General features: G+C 46.1%; 1 protein-coding gene across 9 annotated transcripts in view; it reads right to left on the bottom strand.

The window, feature by feature from the left end:
- The window catches only part of LOC121540500 (receptor-type tyrosine-protein phosphatase F), a 422,639-nt gene that overhangs the window by 117,217 nt on the left and 290,303 nt on the right, over positions 1-15,119 (bottom strand). For all 9 annotated transcript variants that reach the window (XM_041849427.2, XM_041849426.2, XM_041849428.2 and 6 more), the window contains one exon: positions 3,746-4,015. In XM_041849427.2, the coding sequence (XP_041705361.1) occupies positions 3,746-4,015 (270 nt within the window). The remainder of the gene's footprint in view (positions 1-3,745; positions 4,016-15,119) is intronic.

Here is a 15,119-nt window from a genome sequence, read left to right on the forward strand (position 1 = left end):
AGAAAACAACAACAGCACCATGAACAAAGTGAGACGGGAGCTCCCTCCCTCTGCACAAAATAAGGCACCTGCACAGAGGTTGTACTCCACAATGGTGATGAAGAATGACAAGACGACGGGAACACAGAGAAAAGCGGAGACTATTACGTACTACAACCAAACGTATGTCAAAGTGTGTCAGGCAAGTGAAAGTTACAAAAACTGTTAGGAAAAGGGTCAAGCAGACCCCGTGCCCAAGAAAACGAAGGTAACCTGCCTAAATGACTACCGCCCCATAGCACTCACGTCGGTAGCCATGAAGTCCTTTGAAAGGCTGGTCATGACTCACATCAACACCATCATCCCGGAAACCCTAGACCCACTCCAATTTGCATACCGCCCCAACAGATCCACAGATGATGCAATCTCAATCACACTCCACACTGCCCTTTCCCACCTGGACAAAAGGAACACCTATGTGAGAATGCTGTTCATTGACTACAGCTCAGAGTTCACACCATAGTGCCCACAAAGCTCATCACTAAGCTAAGGACCCTGGGACTAAACACCTCCCTCTGCAACTGGCTCCTGGACTTCCTGACGGGCCACCCCCTGGTGGTAAGGGTAGGCAACAACACATCTGCCACACTGATCCTCAACACTGGCGCCCCTCAGGGGTGCGTGCATAGTCCCCTCCTGTACTCCCTGTTCACCCATGACTGTGTGGCCAAGCACGACTCCAACACCATCACTAAGTTTGCTGACGACACATCAGCGGTAGGCCTGATCACCGACAACGATGAGACAGCCTATAGGGAGGAGTTCAGAGACCTGGCAGTGTGGTGCCAGGACAACAACCTCTCCCTCAACGTGCGCAAGACAAAGGAGCTGATAGTGGACTACTGTCACGCCCTGACATAGAGTTCGCTAGTTGGTTTAGTCAGGGTGTGAATATCTATGTGTGTGAATTTCTATGTGGACATTCTATGTCATTGTATATCTATGTTGGCCGGGTGTGGTTCCCAATCAGAGGCAGCTGTCGATCGTTGTCTCTGATTGGGGATCATACTTAGGTAGCCATTTTGCCTACCTTAGTTGTGGGATCTTGACTCTTGTTTGGCTTGTGTGTGTGTGTAGCCATTGTGAGCTTCACGTTACGTTGCTTTTGTTGTTTTGTCGTGTGTTTACTTTAATAATAAAATTGTATGCATTCCACGCTGCACCTTGGTCCAATCCTGTACTCAACGAACGTGACAGAAGATCCCACCACCAATGGACCAAGCAGCGTGGCCAGGAAAAGCAGAAAGCCTGGACATGGGAGGAGATACTGGAAGGAAAAGGATCATGGACGTGGGAAGAGATCCAGGAAGGCATGGATCGCCATTCCTTGGGAGCAAACAGAGGCAGCGAGGGAGAAAAGACGGCGACTCCAAAATGCGAATCGGCGAAGGAGACCCGAGAGGCAACCCCAATAAAAAATGTTTTGGGGGAGGCACACGGGGTGGTCGACGAAGCAGCAGGAGGCCATGAAAGGGCTGACTGTAGAGGTGGAGTCCGCTATTTTAGAGGTCCTCCAAGACCTGCGGATCAGCAGTTTAAGAGAGGAGGCCACCACATTACGGGGGATGATAACGAGGATAGAGCAGGAGAGCTTCCTTCAAGAGGAGGTGCTGCAGGAGGCCCATAGGGAGAAGGAAGTAGTGGATGTATGGAGAGAGGAGCTGGTCAGGCAACAAAAGGAGCGTGTGTTCATTGAGGAACCAAGGTATGCGGAGATACGCACTGTGTCGCCAGTGCGCATTCACAGCCCAGTGCGTCCTGTGCCAGCGCCCCGCAGGTGTCGTGCGAAAGTGGGTATCCAGCCAGGAAGGGTTGTGCCAGCTGTACAATCCAGACCTCCAGTACGCCTCCACGGTCCAGTATATCCTGCTTCGGTTCTACGCACTGTGTCACCAGTGCGCCTCCCCAGTCCGGTACGGCCCGTACCTTCTCCCCGCACCAGAACTGTGGTATGTGTTTCCAATCCGGTACGCCCCGAACCTGCTCCCCGCACCAAACCTGTGGTGCGTGTATCCAGCCCGGTACACCCCGTACCTACTCCCCGCACCAAACCGGTGGTGCGTGTAGCCAGCCCGGTACGTCCCGTACCTGATCCCCGCACCAAACCAGTGGCGCGTGTATCCAGTCCGGTAGAGCCCGTACCTGCTCCCCGCACCAAACCAGTGGTGCGTGTCGCCAGCCCAGTACGCCCCGTACCTAATCCCCGCACCAAACCAGTGGCGCGTGTATCCAGTCCGGTAGAGCCCGTACCTGCTCCCCGCTCCAAACCAGTGGCGCGTGTATCCAGTCCGGTAGAGCCCGTACCTGCTCCCCGCACCAAACCAGTGGTGCGTGTTGCCAGCCCGGTAGGCCCCGTGCCTGCTCCTCGCACCAAACCAGTGGTACGTGTTCCCAGCCTGGTCCATCTCCGGTCAGCTGCTCCACTCCAGTGCCAGAGCAGTCCGCTCCACCAGGCCCCAGTCCAGCTCCGGTCAGCTTCTCCACTCCAGAATCAGACGTCAACCCCTCTCCAGGGTCGGGGCCTCCCACACCAGGGTCCAGACAGGGCTTGGTGCATCGTGGGAGGACTGAGAGGGGAAGCATCGCGCCGAGGATCAGACCGGACCAGGGGTGCAACGGGGAGGCAGTAAGGGAGAGGACGTCACGCCCGGAGCCGCCACCGAGGCTAGATGCCCACCCGGACCCTCCCCTGTTAAGTTAGGTTTTGTGGCCGGAATTGATTGAATACTTTTTTTGTAGTTGTTTTGTTTTTAAATATAGCCTACGGTAACATAAACTAATGTGTTATTTGAAATAAAACACAAATCGTATTCTAATGTTACCCAAGGCCTTCATAAACACAACCAAATGATATTTTTTTGCAATAGCATATGAAATATATTAATTACACTGTTAGAATGTTGCAGTCAGCACCTATCTGTATCCCATCTGTCAAAATACCCAAAAATATATTTAAAAAAATGTATGCTAGTCGTTTCAATGATTTGTTAATTTTACCAAAATAATCTTCTAATAAATCCAACTTAATATGTTGCTCAAAATATATTTAATAAGGATAACCAAATAGAGAGAAAATGTAGTGATTGAACTCATTGGAAGTCTTTGGTTTTAATCACCTTGTATTTCATATCTTGCCATGTGACTCTGTTTTTAGAGGATTGTGGGTAATTCATTTTTAGACTTTATGATTCTTTCACACAATGCTGTATACATGTTTAAAGAAGGAAAAGTATATTTCTATATTAGTATTAAGCTTGTTGTGCCATTAGGTGTAATGGATCATGATGAATGTATTTCAAGCTCTTATAGTGCGGTCTAAGACATAGTGAAACATATCTAACATATCTATCTAATATTAATCTAGAATATCTCTAAATATTGGATGTTGATCTTGATCCATTTGCTAATTTTGGATGTTGACATGTTGATCTTGAATGAGGGCTACTTTGCTAGATACCCAACTTCACTGCATCCCAGTCCACGTGTGCCATTTTTAAATTGATGTAGTTCTGTCCTTGAGCTGTTCTTGTCTATTAATGTTCTGTTTTATGTCATGTTTCATGTTTTGTGTGGACCCCAGGTAGAGTAGCTCCCACCTTCGCAACAGCTAATGGATCTCCTAATAAAATACCAAATACCAGGCACAACAAACACTCAAACTCCCACACCCACACCCCTTCTCTCACACTTCTCTCAGCCCTCTCACCTTTGACAGTGATCTGTGCAGTGGTCTCGATCATACCGAGCGACGATATCGCCACGCAGGTGTAGTTGGCAGACTGGCGAATGTTGGTGACCTCCAAAACATTCCTCCCAATGGGCATCTCTTCTTCCTTGGTCAGCTCTACTATCCCCATCATCCACTTGACGTAGGGCATCGGCGCTCCCACCGCCACGCACGTCAGGTTCACGCTGCCACCCGGCATCACCTCATGGTTGTTGGGAGGGATGGAGAACCGGGGTGGCACACGCCGCACTGCAGGGGGAGAGCATAGGGTTGTGAGAGGCAGGAGAAGTGGAGGTTTGATGGGAGACGCTGCATGGGTGGCTGGGATAGCCCAATATCTCAATAGTCAGGCCTGGTTGTTGCTGCAGGGTATACCACTGTTCTCTGGGACAATAGAGGCCTATGGCAACTCTGCTATAGTTAGTTAGGGTGGGACCACATGTGATGTATCTATTAGTCAACAGTGAAATAGAACTTTCCTCACCTTTCATGTTAACTTTGCTAAAAAATGCCTAAGGCGGCCTATAAGGCTGGATTTCTCACGAGTGCCTTTGGATTTCCTTCTTTGGTATGTGGATTAAGACGCACCTGGAGCTTATTACGGCTGCTAGTCTAAGGCATCCCTACCATATTCGGAGTTAGCTAGCTATCTACCACTCGTTCTGTCTCTAAGTGTGAGTGAATAGAAGAGGTTTCTTCTCCCTTGTTATCTACCATACACCATTAGAAATCCCCTTAAGTGCTGGGAAGTACTGCTCATTACATCTGAATTAATGCTGCAATGCTACTCTCTCTGCATGCATTAAATATACATAGCTCAATGGCATAGCAGCTAAAGTGCTCACACACAAAATGTGTTTCAAAATGGTCACAAAATGTGTTTCACTCTAGTATAACTTAAGTTTCGAGTCTGAATATTCTGGCCGTGTGGGGCGTAGATTGTGGCTTACAGGGTTTTCACCGGGTTTCTTCTTGGTCTAACTAAATAAAAGGGGAGGGGAGAACTACATGCTGTGTGAGTCAAACAGGGAGAGATGCAGAGGTTTATGAAAGTTCTAAACTTGTCCCCAGGCTCGAATTGCTGGCGCATAAAGCCTGGTAACAGTGGGACTATTTGGAATTTAGGGGGTGTGGATTTACTAAGTGACATGCTAATCAATTCAAATTCTGAGCGAAACACAACTTTGAGGCGTGGCTCTAAATCGAGGCGGGAGAGGGTTGTCACTAGTTAACACAGCCACAAAGTCATAAACCCTGCCAATTTCTGCAATTTATCCCTCTTAAAATCAGATTTTAAACCTAACTCTAACCTTAACCCTAACCTTAATCACACTGCTAACTGTATGCCTAACCCTAACCCTAAATTAAGACCAAAAAGCTAATTTTTGAAGCCAATATTGACTTTGTGGCTGTGGAATCTTACTTTGTGGCTATGGAAGCTAGTGGAAACCTGCCCTAGTATCTGTGCGTTAGAGATGTCACCGATGACTATGACGTGTCTCCTCTCTAATGCCCAGGAAGCTCAGATTCAAACTCCCATTAGACAGCTATGCAAGCGTTATAATGTCAAAGTACGTTCGATACTCACCAAATTTGGAGTTTCAATGAGCAACTATCTTCATTTACTCCTGTTATGTATGTACTTCCAAAAAAGGTCTAAATAAAAATGTACAAGCAATCGGAAAAAATGCTATTTGGCACCTCCAATGTAAGATTTTTACTGGGCAGTCAGTTTAACGTCTATTCCATGTTAGTTCAAAGTAATTTCATTGAAATTATGTGGAAACAACATTGACTCAACCAGTGTGTGCCAAGTGGGATGTATTGAGTTGTTGTAGACTTCCGACACACAGGTCGGAAACACAGCATGGTATAGCTAGTGTTGTATAATTTGAGAGCGGTACTACTTTGAACAAATAAACTGAAAGAGGATTCTGTACTGTATAATGTCTTCATTTGACTCACTCAAGCACAGCAGTAAGTTAATCAGCTCCAACCAAGTGAGGAATCACTGATAAATGAATGTGCAGTATTTGCATGGGCTCACTCAGTGAGGAGAGGTGATAGATAGTAATGTTGGCTGTTGTCTCTGCAAAGACAAGAGCTGCATTGTCTGTCTGCTGGGACCGGAGGGAAAGAGAGAACCATCATTTACATTTTAGCAGACACTCTTATCCAGAACAATTAGGGTTACGTGCCTTACTCAAGGGCACAGAGATTTTTCACCTAGTCAGCTCGAGGATTCTAACCCAATGCTCTTAACCGCTAGGTTACCTGCAGGCTCTGTAATACAGATGGCAGGCATTAACATGGAGGAGACAGGCATCGCCTGAGCACGTGACATGGCGGACAGAGAGAAAAAGAGAGGGAGGGAAGGAGGAGAGGACGGTAAGAGACAGAGAGAGGGCGGGAGGGCGAGAGAGCGAGAGTGGTGAGAGGAGGGGAAGGGGCTGGCTGTTCGAGGCTGGGTATAGGCCACAGTTATGGGCCATTCCGTGATTCCAGTTGAGGGTGATCTGAGGTCAAAAACTCAGAAAGAGGAACCTTTTTAAAAGAGCGGAGGTTGTAAGCGGAGGTTGTAAATTGTTGTGCAGGTGAGGCACAGCAAGCAGCAAAAACCAGGCCTTGACGTTTCAATTCCAAGTTGATCTCCCAACACACACAGATGGTCTGCAGGAACTCACATTAAGCCATCCGCAAAATGATCCCCTTTCAGACAGCGCTGAGACTCTTAATCATCAGTAAGATAACTAATGTTCCCATTTTCATCTCTCTTTGCCCAGGAAAAATGCAAGGTTGCAGCCGAACAAAGAACCGTTCGCTGAGAAAGAGGATGTGTCCCAAATGGCACCTTATCCCCTATATAGTGCACTACTTTTGACCAAAGCCCTATGGGTTCTGGTCAAAAGTAGTGCACTATGTAGGGAACATGGTGCCATTTGGGACGGAACCAGGATTTCATTTGGGATGCAAGGGGAGAACTCTGTAGCAGACCTCTGTTTTGTGTTTGAAGATAAAATAGAGGCAACATTATTCACATCACAACTCTTAAAATACTGTGTTTATCATCAGGACTAAGAAATCACCTGCTTATTTCTTTACCACAGCAAAATTATGCAGGGCCCACCGGCCCTGCCTGGCTGACCAGTAGTTGCATCTATATACTGTAAATATTTCCAAACTGGTTTTGAAGCAAGCAGGGGACCAAAATTGTTTTCTTCTTCTTCTAATACGAACATCTCAGTTTTTATGTGACTTGAATGGTGTATGGGGTGTGAGGTGAGGTTGCTACCCTCTTCTCCCTTCTCGCTCTCTCTTCCTCCCTCCTTTCATCCCTCCATCCCCCTCCTTCTGCAGTACTGTAGTCTACAGGAGGGAAACAAGAACTGAGGATCTTCAAGATAACCACCAACTGTGGTTAATTATGGGTATCTAAAGCACCTGGTGCTACACAACATGACACCATCACATTTTCATTTAGCCTATGTCCTGAACATGGGCATTTGCAATCTTTCTCTACTACAGTATTCACCTTACCTTACCAAAGCAGAGACAGATTTTGCATTTCTTTTGCATGTTTTTTTGTGTATGTATGCATACTGTATGTGTGTGTGTGCATGCATGGATGTGTGCTATGTGTACCGTCTCTGTATGCACTAACCCTTAAATAAAGTCTGCGTGTGATTCATTCAAGTCATGCAAACGCTGAGATTTTGAGATGTATATTTTTATTCCTCTGTAATCAAATTGAGGCCAATCGTCTACCAACTCAGAGCTTTTCAGAGGAAATTAACCAATGTGTTAGATTGGAGTGTGAGGTGTCAACATGACATGCTGGGCAGCACAAGGCAGGGCAGGAGGAATCCTAACAAACCAACGTTAGTCACTGTGTACATTATTAGAAGGATGAGGAGGTTGGAGGTTACCCATGGATATGGAAAATGGTCACAGCGTGACATGATGGTTGTTGATTGGCTGACTGAGTGAGGTTATAACAAGGGGTTATCTGAGTTATTATTGGCTATGTTTAAGGTTAAAGGTCACCAGGAAGTGGTGGAGGAGGAGAACTCGTCGTTGTCGTAGAAGGGAGTGACACTGTGGGGTTTAGTCACTAGTTTCAAGTGAACCGTTTTAGTATCAGAGGAAGTAGTATCAGCAGTAGCAACATGAGAAGCTGGCAGTTATAATGCATACACACTCTTATCTTCATTGGCATGCCACAGAGAAAGAGGGGGAAGAGAAAGAGGGAAGGAAGGAAGGATTTGGGATTGGAAAAAGAAAAGGTAAGGATTTGGAGTTGAGGGGGGTAGGGGTAGAGAGGTAGGGGGGTGGAAGCACAGTCGTTGTTGCACACAGATTTTAGGCACACAAATATTGTCAAGGATGGCATGCAACAGCCCAGGCACAAGGCAAGCAAAGCATCAAGCACATTACTAGCTAGCTACAGAGCAGCTATGATCATGATGTCATGCTGGAGTGATCACACAAAAATGGTCCTATAATAAAAAATAGAAATAAAGACAGTTGCACACTCCATGTATTAGCTCCCAGAAATGTATTGGGTAGACCACCAACGTTTTGGCATCACATTGCCTTCAGGATGCATGTTCTGGAATATTTTTGATTCTGTACATGCTTCCTTTAAACTCTATCATTTAGGTTAGTATTTTTGGAGTAACTAACATGTTGTTGATCCATCCTCAGTTTTCTCCTATCACAGCCATTCATCTCTGTAACTGTTTATTTTCTATTTATTTAAAAAAAAATTAATCTACCAATCGGTGCCCTTCTTTGTGAGGCTTTGGAAAATCTCCCTGGTCTTTGTGGTTGAATCTGTGGTTGAAATTCACTATTCGACTAAGGGACCTTACAGATAATTGTATGTGTAGGGTACAGAGATGAGCTAGTCATTCAAAAATCATGTTAACCACTATTATTGCACTCAGACTGAGTCCATGCAGCTTATCATGTGATTTGTTAAAGGCCCAGTGCAGTCAAAAACTTTTTTTTGTTGTTGCTACTTTTAATGGAAATCTATTACATTAAAGTACTTAATTTTTACCCAGAAATTATTTGAAATTGATATAGAAATGACTGCAACATTTTTACTCCTGAACTTATTTAGGCTTGCCAGAACAAATGGGCTGAATATTTTTTGACTCAAGACATTTCAGCTTTTGATTTTAACTAAGTTGTAAACATTTCTAAAAACAAAATTCCACTTTGACATTATTAGGTAGTATTTGTAGATCAGTGACACAATATCGCAATTTAATCCATGTTATATTCAGGCTGTCAACAACAAAATGTGGAAAAAGTGGTGTGAATACTTTCTGAAGGCACTGTTATTTAATATTTCTCACGTCTCACAGAGAGGAAAGGAATCAGTTAACTATCTTAAACGTAGTAATTTTTTTAGAGAAAAGACATTAGACTGTCTGGGATTATTGGGAGGTAAATTGTCAGAGGGCACAGACCTCCATTTTAGAAAGTGTCTTGCTGATGCGTGAGTTGGCCAGAAGTTTGGGTAGCTGAGACGGTTTTTATCCATCTCTCCCACAGAGAGACTGCTTCTCAGCTCAGCCATTTAACCCTAGAGGCGCCAACATATTATTTGCTTAAAAGCAACAAATTGGTAATGATTGCAAAGAAACACTTTCATAAACCTAAATGGTTGAAATTCCTAAAAAGTAAATGGTTGAAATTCCCCCAAATAAGCATATATTTAAACAGTTAGAACAATTATTTTGATCAATTTCATCCATAGCAACTTGTCATGAAAATGTTTATGTTATTCATACAAAGTGTTGTGTGTTTGTGATACTCAGAGGTTGAGAAATTGGCAATTGAGCTAATCTGACCGGTACGACCTAAAATGTCTGCCGATATGGGCACCAGTGTCATGACACTTTTATCTCTAACTTTGGAATGCTATGGGGTATCAACTCAGTTTTAATTTAATCTGAATAGAGACATTGACTGGAAGCTAAATATGCATTTATATTTTAGAGTAATTTTTTTGTTATAGTGGCCACTGCCACATCCCCAGGGGCCAAATCTGGGGTGGCTCCATATCTATATATTTTCAGGTTACATATATCTATCTCTGTGCCAAATTTAGTATTTTTATCACAAAGTGTACTATTGAATCAAAATGTTCAGTTTAGCACCACTAGTAAAAGAGAGATTGTATTTCATTCCTCCATAAAAACAGAGAAATCATGGTAAATTGTTTTCTTTTTTGGGTCGGTAACAGTTGCTTGACAAAGTCCTACAATCTTGAAATAATTTTTATTTATTTTGAAATTATTAAATTTTTGACTCCTTTGGCTCAGAATTGACCCCTGTTGTTTGGCGTTACGCTTGAAAAGATGGACTAGAAAATAAATAATGAAAAACACACTGGGCCCTTCAAACAGATTTAGTATTGTTTTTATTCTCATCCTCTTCTCCGCAGTCTCTCCCTCTCTCTCTGGTTTTCTCTGCTCTCATTGTTCTGTGAACTAAATCTGGAATCCTGCACTGAATGTTGATTCCAAAATAAACAATCAAAGCTGCTTTAGCCTGATTAAATATTGAAAACTCGAAAGGCTTTTCACTGTTAACCAGAATAACACAACATCCTCTACTAAATAGGATAATCGTTCCAGGGTGGTGGGGAAAAAGGCACTTATTGAAATTTGAACTTGTATGTAAATAGTTCTGATCTCTTAAGCTTCATGCAACATTCCTATATATGTTCCCTGAAACCAGACTTAATACCATAAGACAATGAGAAACCACTGTTGCTGAAGACCAATGATAATGTATTGCATCAGAGAAATCTCAGTGAGAGCCTATACGCTTCTAATTTTCATAAACCATGGATATAACCAAGGCTGCAGTTCTTTCTAATGGTAGCCTATTGTTACTCCCTAGATGAGAAATAAATCTACATCCAACTACTATTCATGATTCATTGATCACAATGCCTCTGTTTTCTCTAAGATTGTTTGGTGGAGAGCTAGTCTACCAGCTGATGTAGATGTACTGTATTAGAGTCAAGGTAAGGTAAGATGAGAGTGGTGCATTCAGCTAGACTGGGACCATGACAAGACCATGTGGGCAACAGAGATGTGAGGGCTCAGGCTGACACAGTGAAATGACACCCTAGTCACTATATAGTGCCATACCCTTGAGGCTCTGGCCAAAAGTATTGAACTGTATAAGGAATAGGGTGCCAATTGGACACAGCCATGGTTGGATGGACACAGTGTGAACATAGAGGATGATGGGATGGAATAGACACGCCCTAGGTGAGGTGAGGAACACCTGAGGAAGTGGGAATGAATGATACATGACAGACTGAAGCTGACAGAGAGGACCCATCCATGCCAGACATATTCAAACGATGTAGATGGTAGAGGGTTGAGGGTGGAGGCAAGCAGCATAGCAGTGGTAGAGAGGGTAGGGGTAGAGACAGGGCAGGAGATGCACAGTGGAGGTTCAGGTTGGTAAAGGCAGGAAGGTTCCTGAGAGGCCCATCAGGCCGGGACGGGCCCGTGGCACCCAGCGTGATGCTGGGGGCGCGGCCAGGCTCCAGCCCACCGGGCCTTGGCATACCGTGGGGTACCAGAGGAGGAGCAGGAAGGTAAAGAGTGAAAAAAACCAACCTTCTCGTTGATCTGAGAGGATTTGGTGAGGTTTGGATTGTTTTATGGATGGCGAAGTGCGATGATGATGAGGGAATAAAGAGAAAAGAGAAAAAGAAAAAACAACAAGAGAAAAAAGGAAGAGGAGGAAGAAGACAAGGAAAAACAGAGAGAGTAAAACAGGAAAATTTTTCCACTTATCCATATTAGAGAGAGTGAGGAAAACACTATGGAGACAAAGGCCAGTGCACTGATACACACACCCAAAAAACACACACATAGCAACATCTCATACAGTACAGACATAAATATAAACACACACACACAACACACACACTCCCCCTTAGACCCCTCCCCCTCCCCCTCCCCCGCCCCCCACACACGTACTCCTCTCTGTTCCTGACTACTCTCATGTTCTCTAAACCCTTCCCTTCAGACCCATCGGCTGCTGCCTGTGTATTAAGATGCCATTAGACAGTCAGAGGCTGCGTCCCAAATGGCACCCTATTTCCTACATATTACACTATGTATCACACCCCTATGGGCCCTGGTCAAAAGTAGTGCACTATAAAGGGAATAGGGTGCCATTTGAGACGCAGACAGAGTCTCCCTGGCTGACAAGCAGACTTCATTATGCACACAAAGCAGACACTGTCCTGCTGTTAGCTAAGGCGGGCCACATTTATTCTGTCCATTGACAACTTCTTAGCAGAGCCACTGAGGAGAGCAGAGACAGAGAGGCTGGATGTGAATACAAACATCAAACATGGCCGTCATTGGCTCTGGACTAGTCATACACTCAGATTCAGAGACTCGCACACAAAATGGCCTGAACACAGAGTTGTACACTGACAACAGAGAGAGCTCTGTGCATCACTCACTCAATGTAAAGGCAATGGCCTCATAACACTGTTGTGTGTTGACAGAGTTCATCAAATGGATTACGGTGGTGAAGTCTTTAACCAGTATTTGTTAGTGTGGCATTCATAATGTCCTATACATTATATTCCATGTGCACAGTCCTATACCTACATGAGCAGAGTATAGTGCATCTAAAGAGTCTATGCATTCTAGATGTGGTTCCTTTGTATCAAAGCTTGTTTCTAATCTTGATCTCTGCACGCACACACACACACACACACTACACAAAGACAAATAAAAGCAGACACACATACAAGTTTCAGAGAAACTCAGAAAACCCCAAGGCACATGAAACCTTGGGTGACACTAAGGCAAACCCCATACAGAAATGAGAAAGCACACAGACAATGGTAGACTTATTTTTTATAGCAGGATAAGCATTTGTGTAATGGACGCTCCCATATACCGTCTGTGTATATGATATAACACAGCAATGGACATGGAGCGAGTGCCAAGAACATGCCACACACAGAGTGATGATCAGAAAGCAAAAGCTGAGATATACAGACAAAAGAAAAGGAAGAAGTACAGATACAGGAAAATAAGAGAGTGAAGAAATATATCTGTCATGAGCACTCTCTCTCCCTGGTAGCAACATTAATTGCATTCTATTATCTTCCACTCTGCTCACCTCCCTCCCTCTACTCAGCCTAACTAGCTCCACCTGCCCTGCTCTGCTCTTGTTACCTGGCCAGCTGCACTGCATTTCCCACTCACCATCCTCACCTTGCCTCACTCTGTTCTAATTACTCTGCCAGCTGAACTGCATTTCCCCACTACCTCTCCCAGTATATCAAGCCCTGGTTTTCAGCCAAGCCCTGTCAGATCGTCTTCAAACCCGGACCAGTAACCTGCCTGTCTGCGCTCTGACTCCTGTTTGTGATACCGATCCTTTCTTGACTGCCTCCTTGTTCTACTGCCCCGTCTATCCCAACCTGCCTTCTGGACCTCGACTACTCTCCGATCTTCAGCCCCTCCGGTAACTCGTTTCTGCCTTCTGTCTCTCACCACGATATTTGCCCAGCCCTGATCTGTACTTCTGCCTGCCATTCATATTGCTGTTGTGTGTGTGTGTTCCCCCAGGTCTCCGACCACCAGATGAGCGTGCCCAGACGTTTCACCACCCTCAGCCCGATACGCCGCTCCATCACTGGGGAACACACACACTAAGCACTTGGACTGGACACCCCCGGACATTTGGTGACCCCCGGAGCACAGGTACCCACAGGAGGACCCTGAAAGACCCCTGACACCCCTGGGACTCCTCTTCCCGCCTGTAACCTTGAATAAAGAACTCTGAATTTGAACTTGCGCTCTTGGGTCCTCTTCTGTTCCTGACAGAACGATCTGACCATCATGGACCCAGCGCACTCCCTGACCACGATGGAGGAAGAGCCAGAGAGGACTGCCCTACAGCGACTGGAACGCTCTGAGGGAGACATAAATCGGATGGCTGGCGACATCGCTTCCCTTCTCCAGCTATTCAACCAGCAGCAACAACAGTTCCAACTGCAGCAACAACAGCTAGCCCAAGCCCTGCAACTACTCTCAAGCCCGGCTACTCCACCTGCACCCCCCTGGTCCTTTTGTTCCTGTACCACCGATACTCCTTCATCCCTCCGCTGGAGGTCCCAATGCTGCAGGCCCGGCAGTGCTGCCACCAGATCCCCACGCTCCTGAACCAAGGATTGGGAACCCGGAACGTTTTGATGGCAACCAGAAGCAAGTAAGACCATTCTTGAGCAGCTGCCGAATCCAGTTTGCACTACAGCCCAGGACTTTCTCAACAGAGGGAGCCAAGGTGGGGTATGTCATCACACATCTCACCGGTCGAGCTCGGTTGTGGGGAACGGCGGAATTCGACCGGCAAACCCCAGCCTGTGCCTCCTTCAGTGCCTTTGAGGAGGAGATGTTAAAGGTCTTTGACCTAGGCTCGCCAACAGCCGAAGCGTCACAAGCTCTGCTCACCATCCGTCAGGGCAATCGGACAGTGGCAGACTTCTCCATTGACTTTCGTACCCTGGCCAGTCAAAGCTCGTTTAACCCAGAGGCACTGGTGCAAGCCTTCCTCCATAGCCTGGCGGACTATATCAAGGACGAGCTTGTTTCCCATGACCCGCCCTCAACGCTTGATGCCGCCATTGACCTTGCCGTTCGCATTGACCGCCGTATACAGACCCGGAGGAGGGAGAAGGGCCGTCTCAGTCAACCTGCCATCCGTACTCGGGTCGATACCGCTTCTGTCCAGCCCCTGCCTGTCAAGTCCCATAGCCAACTCAATCAGCCTGAGCCCATGGAGATTGGCCGTGCCTCTCTGACTCCCGAGGAGCGTCGGCGCCGTCTAAGCTCCAACCTTTGCCTCTACTGTGGTGGCGAGAATCACCGTGTCGCTACTTGTCCGGCAAAAGCCGCAGCTCACCAGGTGTAGGGGAGATCCGGGTGAGCTCAACAAGCCTTCAGTCTCCCTCCATCCGAAAGACCCTGCTTCATCTCCGCCTTCAGCTTTCTGACAAGACTCATACATTGGCCGCCCTTGTGGATTCCGGAGCCGAAGCAAACATCATGGACCCTGAGCTTGCACAGCAACTGGGCGTGAACCATCATCAACTGACACAACCCATTCCTGCACGAGCCCTGGATGGGCATCATCTTGGCACTGTCACTCATATCTCCGCCCCTGTGACAATCCTGCTGTCAGGAAACCACCAGGAGTCCATCCAGTTTCACCTCCTACACTCACCTGGCCAACCACTCATTCTTGGATACCCGTGGCTCCGTCAGCACAACCCCCACATCGACTG

This window comes from Coregonus clupeaformis, chromosome 26 (genome assembly GCF_020615455.1).
Source record: "Coregonus clupeaformis isolate EN_2021a chromosome 26, ASM2061545v1, whole genome shotgun sequence".
In the NCBI taxonomy this organism is placed as follows: domain Eukaryota; kingdom Metazoa; phylum Chordata; class Actinopteri; order Salmoniformes; family Salmonidae; genus Coregonus; species Coregonus clupeaformis.